Source organism: Anolis carolinensis, unplaced genomic scaffold, assembly GCF_035594765.1.
Source record: "Anolis carolinensis isolate JA03-04 unplaced genomic scaffold, rAnoCar3.1.pri scaffold_10, whole genome shotgun sequence".
Classification (NCBI taxonomy): Eukaryota; Metazoa; Chordata; class Lepidosauria; order Squamata; family Dactyloidae; genus Anolis; species Anolis carolinensis.
The window spans coordinates 21,208,143-21,234,111 of record NW_026943821.1 but is presented as its reverse complement, the minus strand read 5'-3'; the positions used below and the strand labels follow the sequence as shown (position 1 = coordinate 21,234,111).

The window sequence follows — 25,969 nt, the reverse complement described above, 5'->3', positions numbered from 1 at the left end:
CCAGTGTTCAAATTTGGACATAATGAGTATTTCTGCCAAGTTTAGTCCAGATCCATCATTGTTTGAGTCCACGGTGCTCTCTGGATGTAGGTGAACTATAACTCCAAAACTCAAGGTCAACACCCACCAAACCCTTCCAGTAATTCCTGTTGGTCATGGGAATTCTGTGTGCCGAGTTTGATTCAATTCTATTGTCGGTGGAATTCCAAACTATAAATCCCAGCAACTACAACTCCCAAATGTCAAGCTCTATTTCCCCCCAAAACCACCAGTGTTCAAATTTGTGACAAGATTGGTCCATATCCATCATTTTTTGAGTCCACTATGCTCTCTGGATGTAGGTGAACTATAACTCCAAAACTGGTCATGGGAATTCTGTGTGCCAAGTTTGATTTAATTCCATCATTGGTGGAATTCCAAACACTCTTTGATTGTAGGTGAACTACAAATCCTAACAACTACAACTCCCAAATGACAAAATCATCCCCTCCCAACTCCACCAGTATTCAAATGTGGGCATATCGGGTGTTTGTACTAAATTTGATCCACTGAATGAAAATACATCCTGCATCTCAGATATTTACATTAGGATCCATAACAGGAGAAAAATTACAGTTATGAAGTAGCAACGAAAATAATTTTATGGTTGGGGGTCACCACAACATGAGGACTGTATTAAGGGATCATCAACAGGATGCAAGACATTGGGAATTGCAGAAGAATAGTAATTCCCAATGGCTGGTATCATGTTGGTGACATAAGTGTGCTTTGATTACACTGCATGACCCATTATGAAAACATTGTATGATCAATTGTGCAGCTCAGTGCATGACTCAATGCACCTCAATGAGGACGAAGGATAAAATGCTCAGCCACTTTCCGAAGGGAGCTTATGTTTGCATAAAACACCAGCAGGATTCCAGTTGATGTTTGTTTGGGCAAGAAAACAGTAGGTTTGGTATACAATAAAAGCTTACCAACCAAAACATTGTTTATTGCACAAAAAAGGAAGAATACTGAAATGGCTTCTTTGCAGAAAACAGGAGGAGAAGAAATCCCCCAAAGCAAATAATCTTGTCATGGTTGACAATTCTTTGACAGTTGCCTTGATGTGTGAAGACACCCTTTCTTGTCAAGGATGAGAAAACGTGCAAGAATTCTTTAGTTCCCCCAAGCTTATTCCACAAGAATCTCTAGCAAAAATGAACTCTAGGATAGGATCAAGGATCAGGCAGCAAAGTGCAATGCTGCCGGATTGTGGACCATCTCTCTATCCTAACAGATATCGAGGTCCATACTGTTGTGGTAATCTCTGAGTGGTTAGACTCAATTTAACCCTCTCTGGGGGAGATTCCACCAAAAAGCAGCAGAGTAGCAAAAGCAAAGCCTTTAAATGCAACAGCTACTTACACGGGGTGAGCAAGGGAAGCCTTTGTCTATTTAGGATGGCAATGAACTGCAGAGTCTCAGTAAAAGTTCAAAAACTATTTATTCAGGTAAAAGGAACTCCCTTGTAGATAGAAAGGCTTGGGAGCTGTCTAGTCTACTCTAGACTGGTTTCTAAGAAAAAATAAGAAAGGAAAAATAACAAACATCTAAATCAGGGGTCCCCAAACTTTTTAAACAGGGAGCCAGTTGACGATCCTTTGGACCGTTGGAGGGCCGGACTATAGTTGGCCACTGAGTAATAATAATTAATAATAATAATAATAATAATAATAATAATAATAACAACAACAATAATAATAAAAAAGAGGGTTGGAAGAGACCCTTTGGGCCATTGAATCCAATCCCTTTCTGCCTTTGTGCATCGAAAGCACAAGCAAAGCACCCCTGACAGATGGCCACCCTGCCTCAATGTTAATAATAATAATAATAAAGAGGGTTGGAAGAGACCCCTTGGGCCATTTAGTCCAATCCCCTTCTGCCTTTGTGCACCAAAAGCCATTAGTATTGCCCCTGACAGATGTCCACCCAGCCTCAATGTTAATAATAATAATAATAATAATAATAATAATAATAATAATAATAATAATAATAATGGTTGTAAGAGAAGAAGAGGCCCCTTGGGTCATTTAGCCCAACCCCCTTCTGCCCTTGTGCCGTGGGGGCCGGATAAATGGCTTCGATGGGCCGCATCCAGCCCCCGGGCCTTAGTTTGGGGACCCCTGATCTAAATAGTTACATCTTGCCAGGAGAGATGGCGAGATGCTTCTTGTAAGCTAGAAGAATAAAGGGAGAAGAGAGAACTAAAATGGTTCCAACCTCATGGTCCAGTTTATTGGGGCCATAAAAGACATTCTGACCAATGAGAAGTTAGTGTCCCTAGAGATTCACATTTCTACTAACTTCAAAGTAAGGGATGTGACGTGAACAGGATAGAGTGAAACACAGTAAAGCCTGTCTAGGCATGCTTCGGAAACAAGGAAAGGATTCCCTCAATCTATATCATCTATCTAACTACATCTAGACTTGAGTAGTCCAGGATGATTCCCAACACATACACTGTTACTGCTGATGTCTAGTGGCAGAGGAAGGAAAAGAAACAGCAAAGGGGCAGCTGGTTTAGGCTACAAGGGGACGGGAACCCTGACTGCAAGGAGCAAATGATCTAGGCTGCAAGGAAGAGAACCCAGCATTCAGAGAAGCAGCTGGTCTCCCTCTATATCCCGGCACAGACTCTTAGATCTTCCGGGGAGGCTCTCCTCTTGCTCCCACCATTGTCCCAGGTACGGTTGGTGTGGACGAGGGAGAGGGCCTTCTCGGTGGTGGCCCCCCACCTCTGGAACACCCTCCCAAAAGAGATAAGGCAAGTCCCATCAGTAGCATCCTTCCGTAGGGACCTGAAAACCTGGTTTCAGCAGGCTTTTGGAAATGACTAACCTGAAACCCTAGATGCCGCATGGTGTTCTGTTTTGTCTTTCAAGAACAGTCTTAAAACATGGTGGTAAGTAAATGAAAACTGCTTTACTTCAAATGCAAAAAGAAACAAGGAAGTCATAGGGCAAACACAGACTCTGATAAACTCCCAAATCAAATAGCAGTCTTACTTCAGACAAAGAAACAGCAATAAATCCAGATGTAGACTTGAAGCAGGCACCAGGGGAGTGAAGGCATTAGAGTCCATTTGTTACCAGCAAGAGCTGGCTGCACCTGCTCCTACTTTATAGCCCTGAGTCCCCTCACAGCTGCTGGGGCAGATCCTAATTACTCAGCTGCATTTCTGGCAGCTATCCTAGCTGAACGACTTCTCTGCTCTGTTTCATTTCACCTCTCCTGAAATGAGGGTACTTGCAAAGTCTCCTTCTCAGATTCCAACTCACCCTCAGATTCATGAACACTTTCCTGCTCCCCTTCCTCTTCTGAAAAAGAGGAATCCCTAACATCTGGCCACCATACGGTCCCTGTTCTGAGCTTTACCCACTTCCTTCGATTTTGTTTATGGATGCAAGTGCATGTTGATGGGATTCAGATTCAGGATGAGTTTCAAGAGGACTCTGATGGGAACGATGGGATTCAGGTGCAAAATGTGCCTGCTGTGGGAAATGAAGGGAGTTTTTCCCATGGGAAGTAATGATGTTGTTTCTGATGATGGAATTCAGGTGTTGGAAGCAGATGGGGAAAATAGCTCTGATAGCATTAACGAGCTCAGTGGCCTTGACGGCCTTGACACTGGGGCCGCTGAGCTCGCCGTCTGGAATTTCGGGGGCTGCGAATGAGTCTTCGAATAGCAAACAAGAGAGAGGCCAAAGGGCAAAGAAATGATTTCATGCTATGTTTTTTAAAAGAGTCTGCTGAGAGGGAGATCTTTGTCAAAAGCAACTTCTTACCTTGAGTCAAGAACCAAGTCAGCTTTCCTGTATCAAGTCTGCGTTCCTGTATTATCTTGTAGCCTGGATGTATTCTTGCTTTTGGGGACTTTGGCTTCCTTTGAAAGGATCTGGTTTCATGCCTATGCTTTTATGGATTTGATGATTACAGCCTGGTTTTGTAACTATATCTTGGAACTGAACTTTTATCTTTGTTGAACTATTCTTCTACTTATTTTCTAATAAACTTTAAAAGTCTACATCTTGTGTGCAGCCTGGTGTCTTTAGCAAGGTGAAGCTAATCTGAGGTGTGACAATAAGGTTATTTTCCCAGACAGGTCATGCTCTGATTTCTCTTCCCCTTGCAGCTGAGATCGGCCACTTTTTCCTCTTCTTGGTCACTTCTCTTCTTCTGCCATATTGTCAATAAGTAGGAGCAGATGTTACTCCCTCCGTGCAGCTTGAGAACTATGTCAGGAGGAGGTTCTTGGCACGTGACTAGCCCCCTGCTCTCTGTCCAAAAGGAAACACATGCACACACAACTCAGACTTACATGTGCATGTATCCCCATCAGATCTGGAGAGTGGATTTGACAGGCAGGTATGATAAAAAACCGAGGCAACAGATCCAGGTAGGCAGGCGGAGGCACAGTCCCTCGGGGGAAAACCATTTTGTAGGGATGTGGCCCACCGCGAGGCAGTCATTTAAAACACGACTGTTGGCCCAGTGAGAAATGGTTTAATTCCCCGTTCGGTTCCTGCTACCGTCTAACAAGCAAATGGCCTCATTCTGCCTGGTTAATAGTCTGTTCGGGCTGAATTGCATCTCCTTTATATTCTGGCTTGGAATAACAGGCACCTGGGCTGTCACAGTCAAGGGTAATTTGCCACGGGGAAAAGGGGTCATTTTCCCCGTAAATTGTTTTCTCCCTCTCCGCCAACGCCAAGCAACAAAGGCCCTGGTGCTTTCTGTTCCCTTGCAGGCTGGGAGGGGGAAGCTCAGCAAGAAAGACACAATGCTGAAGCGGAAGACCGTTTTAAGAAGACTGAGAAACTTTGTCAGCTTGGGTCGAAAGACAGTAAATATTGGAGAGGTGAGTCCTAAAATCAGAGAGTAGGATGGGCTCTGGAGGTCATCTATCTTGTGGTAATCTCTGAGCGGTTAGACTCAATTTAACCCTCTCTGGGGGAGATTCCACCAAAAATCAACAGAGTAGCAAAAGCAAAAGCTTTCAAATGCAGCAGTTACTTACACAGGGTGACCAAAGAGAAGCCTTTGACCATTTAGGATTGCAATGGACTGCAGAGTCTCAATAAAAGTTCAAAAAGTATTTATTCAGGTAAAAAGAACTCCATTGTAGATAGAAAGGCTTGGGAGCTGTCTAGTCTACTCTAGACTGGTTTCTAAGGAAAAATAAGAAAGGAAAAATAACAAACATTTAAATAGTTACATCTTGCCAGGAGAGATGGCAGGACGTGTTGTTAGCTTGAAGGGAGAAGAGAGAACCAAAATGGTTCCAACCTCATGGTCCAGTTTATTGGGGCCATAAAAGACATTCTGACCAATGAGAAGTTAGTGTCCCTGGAGATTCACATTTCTGCTAACTTCAAAGTAAGGGATGTGACGTATACAGGATAGAGTGAAACACAGTAAAGCCTGTCTAGGCATGCTTTGGAAACAGGGAAAGGATTCCCTCAATCTAACTCTATCATCTATCTAACTACATCTAGACTTGAGTAGTCCAGGATGATTCCCAACAATCTAGACCAAAATCATGCTCAGTTTGGGATCAGCACTGAAGGAGGGTCCATTGTGTTCCCCATAAGATAGAACTACTTAGAAGATCCTCCAAAATCTGATTCCTTGGATATAACATATATACTCGAGTATAAGCCGAGCCGACTATAAGCCGAGGCACCTTAACATTGACTCCAGTATAAGCCAAGGGTGGTAAATTTCAGAAATAAAAATAGATACCAACAAAATTACATTAATTGAGGCATCAGCAGGTTAAATGTTTTTGAATATTTACATAAAGCTCTAATTTAAGATAAGATTGCCCAACTCTGATCAAATCATGATTCTCATCTTCTTCAATGTAAATGTGCTTATGTATCCTTTTAATAATAATAGAGTAAAATTCTACATATACTCGAGTATAAGCCGACCTGACTATAAGCCGAGGCACCTAATTTTACCACAATAACAGTGGGAAAACATTGACTCCAGTATAAGCCGAGGGTGGGAAATTTCAGAAATAAAAATAGATACCAGTTGAGGCATCAATAGGTTAAATATTTTTGAATATTTACATAAAGCTCTAATTTAAGATAAGACTGTCCAACTCTGATCCAATCATTATTCTCATCTTCTTCAATGTAAATGTGCTTATGTATCCTTTTAATAATAATAGAGTAAAATAATACATGTAATAATAATAATAATAAATATAGGAAAATAATACATGTAATAATAAATAGAGTAAAATAATAAATGCAATAATAATAATAATAATAAGATCAGAGTGAAATAATAAATGTATTATTAATAATAATAAAAATAGAGTAAAATAAATGTAATAGTAGCAACAATAATAGAGAAAAATAATCAATGTAATAATACCAATAATAATAGAGAAAAATAATAAATGTACCATATATCCTCGAGTATAAGCTGACCCAAATATAAGCCAACCAGGACCCTCACCCGAGTATATGCCGAGGGGGACTTCTTCAGTCTTAAAAAAGGGGCTGAAAAACTAGGCTTATACTCGAGTATATACAGTAATCTTCCCTATCCTCTCAGGCAAAAGACTACTCCATCATCTGCAAGACAGATCTTCAGGCATAGGAATGCTGCCCCCATTTTTGCCTCATTTTCTCACAGCTCTAGCATTCAATCCCCATCCAATGATTTTGTCCGGCGGTATGCTCAGAATATATATAAGTCTTCCTGCAGTACATTGCTAACATCTTGTCAGCCTATATTTGGCTCGCACAGAGATTCGGAAAGTGCAAATGAGATGAATCTGCCTGAAAATGAGGATCCAAGAAACAGATTCTCCAGCATTACTAGGCATAAGTGCCACATCTTTTTTTCTCCCATTCAATAGTTAAAGGTAAAAGTTTTCCCTGACATTAAGGCTAGTCGTGTCCGACTCTGGGGGTTGGTCCTCATCTCCATTTCTAGGCCGAAGAGAAATGCCTGTAGACGCCTTCAAGGTCATGTGGCCAGTGGCATGACTGCATGAAATGCTGCTACCTTCCTGCCAGAGCGGTACCTAGTGATCTACTCACATTTGAATGTTTTCAAACTGCTAGGTTGGTAGAAGCTGGGGCTAACAGTGGGAGCTCACTCCACCCCCCAGATTCGAACTGCCATCATTTCAGTCAGCAAGTTCAGCAGCTCAGTGGTTTAACCTGCTGCGCCACAGGGGGCCCCAAATGTAAAGGTTTTTCCCGTGACATTAAGTTCAGTCGTGTCCTACTCCAGTCGTGTCCATTTCTAAGCCAAAGAGCCGGCATTGCCTGTAGACGCCTTCAAGGTCATGTGGCCATAGGCATGACTGCATGGAGCGCCGTTACCTTCATGCCGGAGCAGTACCTATTGATCTACTCACATTTGCATGTTTTCGAACTGCTAGGTTGGCATAAGCTGGGGCTAACAGTGGGAGCTCAGTCCACTCCCCAGATTCGAACTGCCAACATTTCGGTCAGCAAGTTCAGCACACAGGGAGCCCCAAAGGTAAAGGTTTTCCCCTAACATTAAGTTTAGTCATGTCCATTTCTAAGCCAAAGAGCCGGAGTTGCCCGTAGACGCTTCCAAGGTCATGTGGCCACTGGCATGACTGCATGGAGCGCCGTTACCTTCCCTCCGGAGCAGTACCTATTGATCTACCCACATTTGCATGTTTTTGAACTGCTGGGTTGGCAGAAGCTGGAGCTAACAGCGGGTGCTCACTCCACTCCTGCAACTTTTCAGTCCACAAATTCAGCAGCTCAGTGCTTTAACACACTGCGCCACCAGGGGCCCCATTCAATAGACAAGGCAAAAATACTAGTCTTAAACTCACACCACTAGATGCTGAGTCTGAAAGTGTGTTCATAGCAGGGCATCGATCCCCTTCCTCTGAGTTTGAGATGATGAAACTTGTCCAAAGTCACCCAATGGGCTTCCATGGCTGAGTGGGGATTCAAATCCTGGTTTTCCGGTGTCCTAGTTGAAACGTCCAAGCACTACATCATGATGACTCTCATTGGCAAGACATCTCAAGATACGTTTTGCTGTCTTCCTTTGAGGCTGAGTGGGAATGACTTGCCTTAGATCACCCAGTGGGTTTCCAAAGCAGATCTGGCACTTGAACTCCAATTTCCCGCAGTCCTCATCCAAACAACAAAGCCATGCTAGGCAGAACACTGTGCTCTGCAAATAGCCATAGTTTCGGGGAAAGTAGGTTAAGTAGGTTAAGGTAAAGGAGATACTTGGCCAAATATTTGTAGAGTCGGAATTCCTCCGACAAATATGGGAATTGATGTCAATGATACTTGCGAGTCTTTCCTGAGTGTGTGGTAATTCAATTTAGCTGCAAACCTGCTTCAGTTGTTATAGGGAAAGGTAAAGTTTTCCCTTGACATTAAGTCCAGTTGTGTCCAACTCGGGGGTTGGTCCTCATCTCCATTTCTAAGCCAAAGAGCCAGCGTTGTCCATAGACACCTCCAGAGTCATGTGGCCGGCATGACTGCATGGAGCGCCGTTACCTTCCCACCTGAGCAGTACCTATTAATCTACTCGCATTTGCTTTAGCACAGCTGAGGGCCGGGCCATGGTGCAGCTGGCTAATAACCAGCTGCAATAAATCACTACTGACCAAGAGGTCATGAGTTCGAAGCCCGGGTCGGGTTAAGCCCCCAACCATTAAATAGCCCAGCTTGCTATTTACCTAAGCAGCCCGAAAGACTGTTGCATCTGTCAACTAGGAAATTTAGGTATGCTTTATGCGGGAGGCTAATTTAACTAATTTACAACACCATAAAACTGCCAGCAGCACGTGGAAAGGAATGAGAAAGTACTACCATCCAAGACTCGGTGATGCAACAGCTCCCCATGTGGCCGGAATCGAGCAGACCCTCACGAAGCTGGAAATGTTAAATTGCCTCTGTGTGTGTCTATACTGTATGTTGAACTATCTGCCCATCCAACTACATGATTTTCTGCCACTACTACTTTGCACTTTATGGACTGAGAAATTACCTCTCCCATTTTGATATATTCTACACTTTGGCCCAGATCCTTGTTTTAGTCTCCTGTTTTTAACATTTTATGCTATATGTTGATTTTTATGATGGTTTTATTGATATTGATGTTTTACTGTTGGAGTAATTGTTTTATCATTTTATTGCTGTATGTTTCGGGCTTGGTCCCCATGTAAGCCGCTCCGAGTCCCCACTGGGGAGATGGGGCGGGGTATAAAAATAAGGTTATTATTATTATAATTATTATTATTATTGTCTGATGGCACTATATATGTTCATTGTAATCCGCCCTGAGTCCCCTTCGGGGTGAGAAGAGCGGAATTTAAATACTCTAAATACTGTAAATAAATGTTTTCAAACTGCTAGGTTGGCAGAAGCTGGGGCTCACAGCGGGTGCTCACTCTGCTCTCCGGATTCGAACCTGCAACTTTTCGGTCTGCAAGTTCAGCTCAACATGCTGCGCCACAGGAGGCTCCTAATTCTTATAGTACCTTTACATTAAATGGATTCAAATCATAGCTATATCCAGAATTCTGTCATCCTGACTACTCTCTCGAGTCCCTTGTGATTATTTTAGTTCAGGGCCCTAATATATCAGTCATGGAGATACTGAAGTTCTCTTCATACACATTTTACCTCGGCTGCTTACGGCTCTCATGAGTTATATATCCCTCCTATTTGTATCAATACATACTTTTTTTTCTATAAAGATGTGCATATGTAATGCGACGTTTTAATATTTCAACCCTCCCTTGGCTGTAAATAATGAATCAGCAGGTAGAATCTCCTGGCACAAATGTCATCGACTAGTGAAAAAGTAACAAAATATCTTGTAATTGGAGAAAAGGGGGTAGGACCCCCACGCGAAATAAATGTTAAAGTATTGCTCATCACACTTGCCGCAAAAAGACAAAATCTACGCCTCCCGCCAACGTTCCCTTTACCATGAGTTGCAAACATCTGACTTACAAGTGACTCATAGTTAAGAATGGGGCTGAAACAACAGGAAGCGAGAGAAATCTACCCCTTGGAAGAGAAATTCACTCCAGAAAAATTATATACATATACATATAGGTAAAGGTTTCCCCCTGACGTTATGTGTTTTAAATGCAATTTTTTATCTTGTATTGTTGTTTTAATTGATATATTGTATTACTGTTTTATCTTTTTTATATTGTGATTTGTATTATGTTGCTTATATTTTTTCCTTATGTTGTTTGGGCCACTGCCCCATGTAAGCCGCCCCGAGTCCCCACAGGGAGATGGTGGCGGGGTATAAATAAAGTATTATTATTATTATTATTATTATTATTATTATTATTATTATTATTATTTATTAGTCGTGTCCGACTCTGGGGATTGGTGCTCATCTCCATTTCTAAGCCAAAGAGCCGGCGTTGTCCATAGACACCTCCAAGGTCATGTGGCTGGCATGACTGCATGGGACACCGTTACCTTCCCGCCGGAGCGGTACCTATTTATCTACTCACATTTGCATGTTTTCGAACTGCTAGGTTGGCAGGAGCTGGGGCTAACAGCGGGAGCTCATTCCGCTCGCGGGATTTGAACCTGGGACCTTTGGGTCCGCAAATTCAGCAGCTCAGCGCTTTAACACACTGTGCCACCAGTGTGTTAAAGGAAATATTGTACAATAGAGTCTCACTTATCCAAGCTAAACGGGCCAGCAGAAGCTTGGATAAGCGAATATCTTGGATAATAAGGAGGGATTAAGGAAAAGCCTATTAAACATCAAATTAGGTTATGATTTTACAAATTAAGCACCAAAACATCATGTTATACAACAAATTTGACAGAAAACGTAGTTCGAAACGCAGTAATGTTATGCTGTATTTACTGTATTTACGAATTTAGCACCAAAATATCACGATATATTTAAAACATTGACTACAAAAATGGCTTGGATAATCCAGAGGCTTGGATAAGCGAGGCTTGGATAAGTGAGACTCTACTGTATATATTCCTTTCTTTCTGTACAATTCCCTCTTGTGGGTGCATCTGAGCACTGCAGGACGAGGCTCATGGGCTGCCATTGTAGGCTATTTTAAAAACAAGGCAACAAACAAAGGAGTAATTACCCCACCAGTATTTTAAATTGGATCATGAAGCATGTGCATACCAAATTTGGTTCAGATTCGTCAAGCCATGTAAATGCCTTTGAGGTACAAACATTGATACAAATATCTTTTCACACACACACCCATATATATAATTGTAATGAAGTATGAATTTTTGGTTTACAGATGTTATGTTTAATTGTGTGTTTGTGTTTTAAAAGGGTAAGTATTACAGTTATTTCATCTCAGCACTCAGAGGCTGGTTGCCATGGAAAAGTAGGCGGAGCCAACTTCTGTTTTGTTGAAGAAGTGCAGAGTTTAAAAAAGAGAGTCAGTCTGTGCTTTGATGAGGCACAGGGAAGATTGATCCTAGCTTGAGGGGATCAAGGGGACTCAATTGGTCATTTTAAGTCGGTTTAAAATAAGTTTGGTGACTTATTTAATGTAGTCTGTGTCCTGGGAAGGAACAGAGAATCTGTGATCGTATATCACAGGGGTGACTGCGGTTTTAAAGTAGCAGAGAAAGAAGTGACACTTCAGAGAGTTTGACTTATCTCATTCTGGTATTGTAACTGTTAAATAAAATACCTCTAAGTGAGAAACAATATTGTAACCACTAAGCTCTGTGCCTGAATAAACTTGTTCTTGTTTTTCCAACATCGAAGCCTCTGTCACATATATAATAAACCAAGTTACACTACCATCTAAAGTAAATAAGAAGAAAAAAGAAAAAAAGTAAAAGGTCTCCTCCCTGAGTCTTTGGTGGTTGCATCTTTACAAATTGGTGGCGGTCGTGATTGGTTCCTTCACAATAATATTAATCAGTGACCAGCAATCTTACCGTATTTAATCTCCGGAGAGTATACATCATTCGCATTCCCAGAATGCAATTCGGTCACACAGCACTCGCGGTTGCTGCTGCTGCTGCTGGTCGCAGGTGGCGTCAAGGCATTGGAGAGCGTCTGGTTGGGCGGCGGGGGCACCGGCAAGGCTTGCGGGGTCTGGCAGGTGCAGCCGGTCTGCGAGAGGCCGCAGGGCTGCCCGGTCCCCAAGCGAAGGCACTCCTCCAGCCAACGGCACAGGACGCTGCAGGTGAACTGGCTGGAGTTGTTGTTGTTGATTAGCAGGACTTCCACAAAGCGGAACTCCACAGCATCGGGCGGCAGCAACCGGCTAGCGGCCTCAGGCTCCTCGGCAAGGCAGAGCTGGACGAAATTCTTGTCAAAGTGGAAGAAGGCGAAGGGCCCCCCGCCTTGGCAGAGCTCCAGCCGGACCTCCCCACCGTCCTCTGGCTCTTGCGGCAGAGCAGTGCTCTCTGGCTGGCTGCAGGTGTCGTTGGAGAGGTAATGGTCCAGCGGGAGCACCATGGGCGAGTAGTGGGTGCAGACCTGCTCCTCCCGGTTGAACCTGAGGTACAGGGAATATTTGGTGGGGTCGGGGTTCTCCAGGGTCCACGAGCAGCCGGTGGAGACGGTGGGGAAGAGGTCCTTCAGCGAAAAGGAGCCGTAGAGAACCCCGGAGGCCAAGGCGGAGCAGGCGCTGGGAGCTGGGTCGAAGGCCTGGGAGAGCCACAGCAGACACGATATCACAGACAGTAAGAGTGATCCAGCAGGGTTCATCCTATGACATTTGCCCTGCAAGTGAACGAGAAAAAGAGAGAAGGGTTAGACCTGGAGGAAGGGGCTGCCTAGAACTTCTTCAACAAGGCTCAATCCCACAACTCGGAAAAGATTCTGTACAGACAGTCCCCAAGTTCCGAACAAGATCAGTTCCATAGGTTTGTTCTTAAATTTAAATTTGCATGTAAGTCAGAACAGTTACATTGTTAAGTGTAACTCCAACCATATACTGTATATTCTCGAGTATGTCTAGTTTTTCAGCCCTGTTTTTGGACTGAAAAAACCGCCCCTCAGCTTATACTCGGGTGAGGGTCCTGATTAGCTTACATTCGTGTTGGCTTATACTCAAATATATATGGTACAGGGTTGTTGTATGTATTCCGAGCTGTATGGCCATGTTCTAGAAGTATTCTCTCCTAATGTTTTGCCCACATCTATGGCAGGCATCCTCAGAGGTTGTGGGGCATGACAACCTCACAACCTCTGAGGATGCCTGCCATAGATGTGGGCGAAACGTCAGGAAAGAATACTTCTAGAACATGGCCATACAGCCCGGAATACATACAACAACCCTGTGATCCCGGCCATGAAAGCCTTCGACAACATATATATGGTACATTTATTATTATTGGTATTATTACATTTATTATTTTACTCTATTTTATTACTATTAATACATTTATTATTTTACTCTGATATTATTATTATTGTTATTACATTAATTATTTTACTGTATTTATTATTGCATTTATTATTTGACTGTATTTGTTAGTCTTATTACATGTATTATTTTACTCTATTATTATTAAAAGGATACATAAGCACATTTACATTGAAGAACATGAGAATCATGATTTGATCAGAGTTGGACAGTCTTATCTTAAATTTGTGCTTTATGTAAATATTCAAAAACATTTAACCTACTGATGCCTCAATTAATGTAGTTTTATTGGTATCTTTTTATTTCTGAAATTTCCCAGCCTCGGCTTATACTGGAGTCAATGTTTTCGCAGTTTTTTTGTGGTAAAATTAGGTGCCTCAGCTTATATTCGGGTCGGCTTATACTCGGGTATATACGGTAAATTTCCCAAGGTCTACTCAATCCAAGACCCAACTCCAGAATCATAATTCAATGCTCAAACCACCATGCCATGCTGGCTCTCTCTATGGTACAGCAGTTGTAGAAATATCAAAGCGCTATACTTTCACAGTGTGGAAAAGATCTAAGTCTCCATCCTGCAAGGCTAGGAGATTTATCTGCCATGAATAGAAAACTAGAAAGCCATTCCAACCTCCATCATCCTTTCAGGAGGCCAGTCAAGCCTACTTCCCCCGCCCCTCTCCTGCCACATTTTCCATTTAATCTCTCAAAGCGTTAAGCGCAAACAAGCTGGCCACGGGAAAGCACTGTTTATAGAGTCATAAAGAGCCACATCTCTAGCCTAGTAAACCCTGCAGGGCATGGCGTTGCAGAGCGGGTAGAATTTCCAACCAGATTTAGAGATGGAAATCCAGCAGAATGTCCCAGCTGCAGGAGAGGGGGAAAAAAGTGGTTGAAAAAGCTTGCAAGGGAAAAATACATTTCTAATTCCTTGCTAGGCATCAGGATAAATATATTTTTAGGAGAAAGCCTCAGGGGTGTCGTTTTGTTCCACTTGGCTTCAAGACTGTCTCGTCTGGAGTTTATATAATCCAGGGGATCTTAAATCATGGTTCTCAAAGTCCATGGATCATCTTCATGGTGCAAAAAAAAAAAAAAGGATTTTTCCCCTTCCATCCACTTCATTCCTATCGAGTTGATAACCATTTCATAGTTCAAACATGGTTTAAAAATATATACCATTAGGGGTATTTTATATATATATATATATATATATATATATATATATATGTATATATACACATACACACACACACACACACACACACACATACACTGTATATATATACCATTGGAATATATACCATTGGAATCCCTGATGTGAATGATCACAGAGCAACAGGAATTTTTCAGCAATTGCTCTACACAAAACTCATACTATGAAATCAGGTCTTGAGAGTCCTTGGGAGTATCTGCACTGTAGAAACAATCCAGTTTCACACCACTTCAACTGCCCTGGTTTTAATGCTACACTGCCATAAGGGCCCCCTGGTGGTCCAGTGGGTTAAACCGCTGAGCTGTTGAACTTGCTGACTGAAAGGTTCACGGTTCGAATCCAGGGACTGGGGTGAGCTCCCGCTGTTAGCCCCAGCTTCTGCCAACCTAGCAGTTCGAAAGCATGCAAATGTGAGTAGATCAATAGGCACTGCTCTGGCCGGAAGGTAATAGCGTTCCATGCAGTCATGCTGGCCACACGACCCTGGAGGTGTCTACGGACAACACCGGCTCTTCGGTTTAGAAATAAAGATGAGCACCAACCCGCAGAGTCGGACATGACTAGACTTAATGTCAGGGGAAACCTTTACCTTTACTACACTGCCATATAATCTAGTTTGAAACCGGATTTTATATGGCAGTGTAGATGGGACCTCATATAATCCAGTTCAAAATTGGATTTTGTATGACAGTGTAGATGGGATCTCATATAATCCAATTCAAAACTGGATTTTGTATGGCAGTGTAGATGGGACCTCGTATAATCCAATTCAAAACTGGATTTTGTATGGCAGTGTAGATGGGACCTCATATAATCCAGTTCAAAACTGGATTTTGTATGGCAGTGTAGATGGGATCTCGTATAATCCAATTCAAAACTGGATTTTGTATGGCAGTGTAGATGGGACCTCATATAATCCAGTTCAAAACTGGATTTTGTATGGCAGTGTAGATGGGACCTCATATAATCCAGTTCAAAACTGGATTTTGTATGGCAGTGTAGATGGGACCTCATATAATTCAGTTCAAAACTGGATTTTGTATGGCAGTGTAGATGGGACCTCATATAATCCAGTTCAAAACTGGATTTTGTATGGCAGTGTAGATGGGACCTCATATAATCCAGTTCAAAACTGGATTTTGTATGGCAGTGTAGATGGGACCTCATATAATCCAGTTCAAAACTGGATTTTGTATGGCAGTGTAGATGGGACCTCATATAATCCAGTTCAAAACTGGATTTTGTATGGCAGTGTAGATGGGATCTCATATAATCCAGTTCAAAGCAGATAATGTGGATTAGGGGAGTGGTGGCATATAAGTTTGAATAATAATAATAATAATAATAATAATAATAATAATAATAATAATAATAATAATAATTTGATTGATAATCTGGATGATATGTCAGTGTAGAGCCAGCCCGAGTCTACAGTGCCATATAATCCAGTTCAAAGCAAATAATCTGGATTTGATATGGCAGTGTAGAAGGGGCCCCAGACTCATGGCATTACTGGAAGTCCAAGGTTCAAATCTCTGTTCAGGCATGGAAACCCATTGGCCACGTCACACACTCTCAACCTTGAGGAAGGCAAAGGTAAAAACCCTTTTGTTTAAATCCGGTTGAAAAAATCCTAGGATAAGGTTGTCAGGGTCGATTTGGAAGCCGATAATAGCAAGCACATTCCCATGTAGGGAAAATGAAGAAAAGGAAGGAGAAAGTCAGAGTTAAAAAAGGAGGAAGGAGAAAGCGATTATTGTTGGCCCAGCTAAAACACCTGGCTCAGCTTACAGAAACACTTTTAGCTCAGTGAGAATTATGACTTTTATTGATCCAAACGCAGAAGCCGCTTTCTCACTGGATCCCTTGTCAGGGTTTCGGCAAAATGTGGCTCCCAGGCTGTTGCCGTGGCCTTAAACTGCTCCGAGCACGAGTTATAAAGGTCTCCAAACAAGTTGTTGGGAGTTAATATAGGCTACTGTAATGCAAACTAAGTAGGGCTGCCCTTGAAGATGCCTCATAAGATGCAGCTATTGCAAAATGCAGGGGCTCTATGGTGGATTGGAGCACTATACAAGCAGAATATGCGACATAGGTGTGTATATGTGCAGCTTCAAGTCAACTCTCAATTTATTTTATTTATTTACAGAATTTATATTCTGCCCTTCTCACTGCGAAGGGGACTCAGGGCAGATCACATTGTACACATATAAGACAAATATTCAGAGAACAGAGACAGAGACAGACGCAGAGGCAATTTAAATTTTCTCCAGCTTCCAGCTTCCTGAGGGTATGCTTGATTCCGGCCACAGGGAGAGTAGCTGCTCCATCATCCACTGCGACGGCAACTTCCTCATTCCAACGGCAGCTGGATGATTTTTATAGTATCATAAATTAGCCTCCCCACATATAAGTGGTACCTAATTTTCCTACTTGATAGATGCAACTATCTTTCGGGTTGCTTGGTTCAGCATCGAGCAGGGGCTATTTTTTTTTATTTTAATTGTTGGGTGCTCACCCCGACACGGACTGGCATCGTATTCATGACCTCTTGGTCAGAGTGATTTATTGCAGCTGGCTGCTAACCAGCCTGCACCACAGCCCGGCCCCAGCTTCAAGTCAACTCTCAATTTATGATGATGGCATGACTTTCACAAGGTGGTCCTTCTTCTGAAATACAGTCTCCTGGAATTCATGGGTTTGGAGAATGCTCTTTCTGTTTGGACTGCCACTCCCATAATCCTACCATGAAATCTTGTAATAAATATAAGGCAGGATGGAAATATTTTATTAAATAAGTAAGCAAATGAAAAGTGTTGCATTTGGAGACCAACGTTTGATTTCTTGCTTGGCCAGGGAAACACACACACTCAGCCCCAGAAAACCCATAAGTCAGAACTGAGAAGGCACACAGCAACAGCAACAACAACAACAACAATAATAATAATAATAAAAATTAATAATTCTGCCCCAGGCCTGTTCCTTACTTCCTTATCAAAGCAATATACTCTGGCTAGATTTCAACCTGGGATTTTGGTCACTCAGCTGTCTGCATCGAGCCCATTATTCCCAGGCAATCTGTCATATGCAGCCAGAAGCTGTGGCAAAGCAGAAGATGGCAGGAGAGCATGAAAGAGAAGGGATCCTACAGAAACTAACATGCACAGCCACACCAAAGAAGCAAAATCCTGCCCCTCCACCTCTATATTTAGCGGCTGGAAGGCGGCCCCTGACACGGAGACAAATGAGCCGCTGTCGACGATGGAGCTCCGTTGAAAAATGTGTACGCACACATGGAAAACAAGTCAAAGGGAGAGCGGAATGGGAATGAGCCATGCTTTTGTAATTTTTTCAGCAAGGATGGAGTCCTGGCTTTGGCTTTGAACCGAAAGACCCAATTTTCTGCATTGTCCAGAAGTGCTTCTGCCCATTTAAAGCTTGGGCAACAATCATGCCCATTTCTTGAGATGCAGGAGCTGTCCATGGTACTTGCTTTCACCTGACACAGACTACCATAATGCACCTTTCTTGGGGTACCCTTGAAGATGAACATCTGGAATTGTGGACCTGTCCAACTTTTCTGTTTGGAGAACCATATTTTCTTTCAAGTCGTCCAAATATATAGTTGGCCCTCCACATTTTCCAAATGGGATTATAGATTTGATGTAAATGTTCTCTCCAGGAATGTCTAGGTCCTCCAGGATGGCTCTAAGTTATGCTGGTGGACAATAGAGATTCCTGGAAAGAACATCTCATTAGGAAGCTCTAGTTCCTTCAATACGATTCTACAGCCAGTTTCCAGTGTGCCAACATCTCCCCAAAGGGACTCGGGGCAGCTTACATGGGGCCAAGCCGGGGTAATGACAATAAACAAGATAAAACACAACAAAAAAGAAATATATGTTGTCGAAGGCTTTCATGGCCGGGATCACAGGGCTGTTGTATGTTTTCCGGGCTGTATGGATATGTTCCAGAAGTATTCTCTCCTGACGTTTTGCCCACATCTATGGCAGGCATCCTCAGAGGTTGTGAGGCCTGTTGGAAACTAGGCAAATGGGGTTTATATATATATCTGTGGAAAGTCCAGGGTGAGAGAATAACTCTTTGTCAGTTGGAGGCCAGTGTGAATGTTGTAGTTAATCACCTAAATTAGCATTGAATAGCTTAATCTCCTGGCTTCTTCCTACCTGGGGGCATCCTTTGTTCAGAGTCATTAGCTGCCCCTGGTTGATTCATGTCTGGAACTCCTCTGTTTTCAGAGTGTTGCTTCTTTTTTACTGTTCTGATTTTTGAGTTTTTTAATACTGGGAGCCAGATTTTGTTCATTTTCATGGTTTTCTCCTTTCTGTTGAAGTTGTCCACATGCTTGTGGATTTCAATGGCTTCTCTGTGTAGTCTGACATGATAGTTGTTGGAGTGGTCGACTTTCCACAGATATATATAAACTTTCCTTGCTTAGTTTCTCCATAACTCACAACCTCTGAGGATGCCTGCCATAGATGTGGGCGAAACGTCAAGAGGGAATACACCTCAATTTTCAAAACTGAAACTAAAAAAAAATATTCCTTATTACTCAAATCTAATGCGCACCCTAATTTTGTGGACTTAATTTAGTAAAAAAAAAAGGTGAGTATTAGAATTGAGTCAATATGGTCTATATCTCGGATTGGGTATTGGTTCTTCCCAATCCTGGAAATATAAACTTAATTGGGGCACCGAATCTACTCTGGATTTCTATCCAGTCCTTAAAGGAGATCGTCGAGGATTCTGAACACAATCTCACCACTCCGGAAGGAAGGTACCAGCACTCCATGCAGTCATGCCAATGGCCACATGGCCTTGGAGGTGTCTATGGGCAATGCCGGCTCTTCGGCTTAGAAATGGAGATGAGCACCAATCCCCAGAGTTGGACACAACTGGACTTAACATCAGAGGAAAACCTTTACCTTTACCTAAGGTATGGACCACCACAAGTTGACCATTAACTCATGCAGGAAGAGCTAAACACTCAAGCGAATTGTTTTATGTGTGTCCGTCTTCCCTTTCATGAGGGTCTTGTTCCCCAAAACCTCTCCAAATATTGAGGAACTGAAGCATGGGCTTGCTCCCCAGCTGCATCCTATGGAATGCTTTTCTTCCGGCCACATGGACCGATCCGCTCCCCATCTTTGCATCAAATGCAGCAGTGTGTTAATCCAAGGACGAGAGCAAGGTGATTGTTTCTGCTTTTTATCGATTGGGAAGTTGAAAGAACCCAAGGAGGGGACAGGAGAAGGGAGGAGCTTTTCATCAACGCCTCGGTTTCTGGCATCGGGGGCCAGGGAGGCTTGACAAGCTCATTACCTGGAGCTATAATATCTATCAGGACAATTAAGACCCGGCAACCGGGAACCATGAATCAGCTGGACCGATACAGCGAACGGCGGAGAAAAGTCTCCTTTCAAGACCCCTGTGGGTTGCAGAGCATTCTGGGAAGTATGTGAGGCCATGGCCTCGGTTCCTAACAGAGAAGAGACCGGAATGAGAGCTGACGCAAGGACTGGATTATCAACGGTTCAGTTGGTGCAATTTTTCTAGCAGGCTCACTGCAAAAAGAAGAAAAAGGCTGCTTTATACACCTTCCTTCTTGAATCCTTAATCTTTGCATTATCATACAGTTAGCGCTCTGCTCCATATGTGGAGTGTCCATTTAGATTCTAAATTTTAGAACCAGATGATGGTCATATAAGCAGAGTTCCCCGTGTGACATCCGCAAGGAAGTCGCAGTCGATAATGAAAGAACCAAGGCAGTGACATCTCCGGCCCATCCCTTGTTCAGATATGAGACAGCACGCCAACGCCTTAAACCAAGAAATAGGTTTCTAAGATCGACAGAGATGCTCGCAGGGACACCTCAGCAAGCAAGAGTCCAAAAGTGGCAGGATAAAACTCGAAACCTTAATCAGTGGCTGATGCCGGATGAAAAGACTCCCTCTTGGGCACACAGAAGACATAATAATAATAATAATAATAATAATAATAATAATAATAATAATAATAATAATAATAATAATATCAGCCGCTATCAGAAACTCAAGATTGAACTTCAGAGACTCTGGCAGAAACCAGTGCAGGTGGTCCCGGTGGTGATGGGCACACTGGGTGCCGTGCCAAAAGATCTCAGCCGGCATTTGGAAACAATAGACATTGACAAAATCACGATCTGCCAACTGCAAAAGGCCACCCTACTGGGATCTGCACACATCATCCGAAAATACATCACACAGTCCTAGACACTTGGGAAGTGTCCGACTTGTGGTTTTGTGATATGAAATCCAGCATGTCTATCTTGTTTGCTGTGTCATAATAAAATAATAATATCAACTTAAGTTTTTACTGCCTCCATCTCCTCAAGGAGACTGGGGGCAGCTTATATGGGGCCAACCCTGGACAATAACACTCAGCAGAAAATAAAAACACAACACATAAAATACAATTATACACATTAAACATTAAAAACACAGTAATAAACTAGACATAATCTAAAAAACTGCATGAAAATTATAAAGACGAGCTGGGCCAAGAACCCTACGCAACAGAAGGGGATGTGGGAAGATACAATCCCTGAAAGTAACTTTTCCAAGATCTGCGTTGGGGAGAAAGTATCATTTTGCTTTATTGGTCTTCCTAGCCTCTCTCGCTCTTCCTGAGCTTGCTGGGTGAGACCTGATATCTCATAAACTGCCATCTACCCAATGTTTCAGTTCTTTAAAGCTTCTCCCTGTTCAACGACTACATACTTTTCAAGTATCAAATATTGAAATTAAATACAAAAGGAATCAAGGAGATGCTTGGCCAAATATTTGTAGAGTCGGAATACCGCCGACGAATACAGGAATTGATGTCAATGATACTTGCAAGTCTTTCCTGAGTGTGTGATAATTCAATTCAGCTACAAAGCTGCTTCATAGAATCATAGAATCATAGAATAGTAGAGTTGGAAGAGACCTCATGGGCCATCCAGTCCAACCCCATTCTGCCAAGAAGCAGGAAATCGCATTCAGTTGTTATAAGGAAAGGGAAAATTTTCCCTTGACATTAAGTCTAGTCGTGTCTGACTCTGGGGGTTCTAAGCCGAAGAGCCGGCGTTGTCCGTAGACATCTCCAAGGTCATGTGGCCGGCATGACTGCATGGAGCGCCATTACCTTCCTGCCGGAGTGGTACCTATTGATCTATTCACATTTGCATGTTTTCAAACTGCTAGATTGGCAGAAGCAAATAATAATTTATAAATATATAATATATTGTATATGCATATAATATTGATAATAATATTATAATGTAATATAATATTATACTAATAATAATACAATATAATACAGTAGAGTCTCACTTATCCAAGCTAAACGGGCCGGCAGAAGCTTGGATAAGCGAATATCTTGTGGTTGATACTGTTTTAATTCCTTTTAATTTGCCTTTGTTTTGTATTGTTATATTGTGTGTTGAGGCCTTGGCCTTTGTAAGCCGCATCGAGTCCTTCGGGAGATGCTAGCGGGGTACAAATAAAGTTTAATAATAATAATAATAATAAGGAGGGATTAAGGAAAAGCCTATTAAACATCAAATTAGGTTATGATTTTACAAATTAAGCACCAAAACATCATGTTATACAACAAATTTGACGAAAAAAGTAGTTCAATACGCAGTAATGTTATGTTGTAATTACTGTATTTACGAATTTAGCACCAAAATATCACGATATATTGAAAACATTGACTACAAAAATGGCTTGGATTATCCAGAGGCCTGGATAAGCAAGGCTTGGATAAGTGAGACTCTACTGTATTAATTATATATTATATATTAAATGTAATATTACTAATAATATTACCATACAATGATATAGTACAATATAGTAATTTAATGCTTATATTGTGCTATGCTAATAATATATTGTATGTATTGTACCTTCCCGCTGGATCGGTACCTATTGATCTACTCACATTGGCATGTTTTCGAACTGCTAGGTTGGCAGGAGCTGGGGCTAACAGCGGGCGCTCACTCCGTTCCTGGATTTGAACCTGGGACCTTTCGGTCTGCAAGTTCAGCAGCTCAGCATTTTAACGCACTTCGCCACTGGGGCGAAGTATAAGCTGACCCAAATATAAGCCAACCAGGACCCTCACCCAAGTATAAGCCGAGGGGTGCTTATATCAGTTTATGTTGGATAAGTGAGACTCTACTGTACATGTAATAATAGAGTAAAATAATAAATGCAATAATAATAATATCAGTGAAATAATAAATGTAATAATACCAATAATAATAGAGAAAAATAATAAATGCACCATATATTCTCGAATATAAGCTGACCCAAATATAAGCCAACCAGGACCCTCACCCAAATATAAACCGAGGGCTTTTTCAGTCTTAAAAAAGTGCTGAAAAACTACGCTTATACTCGAGTATATACAGTAATTTGATCTCTTTAACTCTTGAGGATTACCAATTTATCATTTTCATTTTCCATGTCTCCTCAAGCTCAGAGGGAGGGTCTCCAAGTAATCCCAGCATCATCCTTCTCCTGCTATATTGGATCACCAGACACCAATCTCTTTTGTCTATAAGGGCCAAGGAGGAATGAGTGGAAGAAAAGGATTTTAATTTTTGTCAGTCTCTTGAGTTTAGCCCCAAGTCCTTTCTCTCTGCTGCTCTGCAGACCTTCAACCTCTCCTTGGCTCCGCTTTCACCTTCTCCGCATCCCTTTGCTGCCGAATTGCTCCGAGCTGGCCTTAAACCCATTATGGATTCAGAGTTCTGCATTAATAAGGCAACCCCGGCCTCATTATTTTGCGAATCTGTTATCAAAAAGCAGTTTGAAAGCGAGTGGGCTCTGACGGTTGCCTTCTGCTCCAGAAATCGTCTCTCCGCTCTTTCTCCCATCGGGAGATCTTTTGGCACCCGTTTCGAAACAGACTCAGAATCGGCGCCATGCACAAAGGTGTGCGTGGCATCAAGAACATGGCTGCGGTTTTTCTCTCCACATCCCTTTGATGCTGATCCAGTTCTTCCCTTTTCTTTGGTGTAGTATTTTTTTTTTTTGGCATGACTGCATGGAGCACCTTTACCTTCCCGCCGGAGCGATACCTATTCATCTACTCACATTTGCATGTTTTCTTTTTAAAAAATATTTTTTATTAAGACATTAAGGATAGAATACAGTGAAAGTGTGAGAACAATAGCGTGATAGGAAAGATGGGTGAAAGAAAGAGAGAGAGAAAAATTAAAAAGATGTGGGGTAAAATTTATATATATATATATATATATATATATATATATATATATATAAAAATGAGTGATGGCATCACGGCGACCAACAAAACAACAAAACTACAGGCCCCCCAACCTCGAAATTTGACAACACAACCCATCATCCACACCTCTAGGTTGATACAACAAAAGGAAAAGAAAAATAAAGTCCTAATTAGAGGGAGAGGAATAATTGTTTTTATCCAATTGCTGCCAGTTAGAAGGCTAAGCTCCTCCAACTTGGTCTCCTAGCAACCCAATAAAAATAATAAAAAACACTAAAAATTGACACAATAAAATACTATAATAACAGAAAATAACTAAAAATAATACAAGAAAATAATAAAATATAATAAATAAAAATATAACTTACAATAAAATTAATAAAAAATGCAAATAACGTCAAATAAAAATTACACAACCATCTTTAACCAATACCACCACCACTTTGCCACAGCAACGCGTGGCCGGGCACAGCTAGTGTGTGTGTGTGTGTGTGTGTGTGTGTGTGTATATATATATATATATATATATATATATATATATATATATATATAAGAGTGATGGCATCAGGGCAGCAGACAAAACAACAAAACTACCGGCCCCCCAACCTCGAAATTTGACAACACAACCCATCATTCATGCCTCTAGGTTGATACAACAAAAAGAAAAGAAAAATAAAGTTCTAATTACAGGGAGAGGAATAATAGTTTTTATCCAATTGCTGCCAGTTTGAAGGCTAAGCTCCGCCCACTTGGTCTCCTAGCAACCTACTCAGTCCAGGGGACAGGCACAGTTAGGCCTCACTTAGGCCTCTTCCACAGATTATCAGATTTGAACTGGATTATATGGCAGTGTAGACTCAAGCCCTTCCACACAGCTATATAACCCATTTAGAATCTTATATTATCTGCTTGGCACTGGATTATCCTGACTCCACACTGCCATATAATCCACTTCAGTGTGCATACTAAACATAAAGACAACCATACAACAGACATTCAATACCACCACTACCTCAACAATTTTTCACCAACACCACTAGACAACGCCACAGCAAAGCGTGGCCGGGCACAGCTAGTGTGTGTGTGTGTGTGTGTGTATATATATATTAAAATAAGTACAGTAGAGTCTCACTTATCCAAGCTAAACAGGCCGGCAGAACCTTGGATGAGCGAATTATCTTGGATAATAAGGAGGGATTAAGGAAAAGCCTATTAAACATCAAATTAGGTTATGATTTTACAAATTAAGCACCAAAACATTATGTTATACAACAAATTTGACAGAAAAAGTAGTTCAATATGCAGTAATGTTATGTTGTAATTATTATATTTATGAATTTAGCACCAAAATATCATGATGCATTGAAAACATTGACTACAAAAATGCCAAAGTCTTCACAATGCCAATAGTCTACTGACCCATCCTAGATGAGGCCCGGTTGCTCATCCTTGTTCTAACATTTTCCGGAATTGTACTGGATTGGCGGTTGGACTAGAATATCAAGAGGCCAGGCTTCGAATCTCCCATTCAGCCCTAGAAACCTACTAAGTCATGGTCTCCTAAAGTCATGGCCTCCAAAAGTCATGGTCTCCGAAAGTCATGGTCTCCGAAAGTCATGGTCTCTGAAAGTCATGGCCTCCGAAAATCATGGCCTCCGAAAGTCATGGTCTCCAAAAATCATGGTCTCTGAAAGTCATGGTCTCTGAAAGTCATGGTCTCTGAAAGTCATGGCCTCCGAAAGTCATGCCATCCGAAAATCGTGGCCTCCGAAAATCACGGTCTTCGAAAGTCACGGCCTTCAAAAGTCATGGCCTCCGAAAGTCACGGCCTCCGAAAGTCATGGTCTCTGAAAGTCATGGTCTCCGAAAGTCATGGTCTCCGAAAGTCATGGTCTCCGAAAGTCATGGCCTCCGAAAGTCATGGCCTCCGAAAGTCATGGCCTCCGAAAGTCATGGTCTCCGAAAGTCATGGTCTCTGAAAGTCATGGCCTCCGAAAGTCATGGTCTCCGAAAGTCATGGTCTCCGAAAGTCATGGCCTCCG

General features: G+C 42.0%; 1 protein-coding gene across 4 annotated transcripts in view; it reads right to left on the bottom strand.

Moving 5' to 3' along the window:
- adgrb2 (adhesion G protein-coupled receptor B2) overlaps positions 1-25,969 on the bottom strand; it is a 222,398-nt gene that overhangs the window by 154,138 nt on the left and 42,291 nt on the right. For all 4 annotated transcript variants that reach the window (XM_062962755.1, XM_062962756.1, XM_062962757.1 and 1 more), the window contains exon 2: positions 11,979-12,771. In XM_062962755.1, the coding sequence (XP_062818825.1) occupies positions 11,979-12,771 (793 nt within the window). The remainder of the gene's footprint in view (positions 1-11,978; positions 12,772-25,969) is intronic.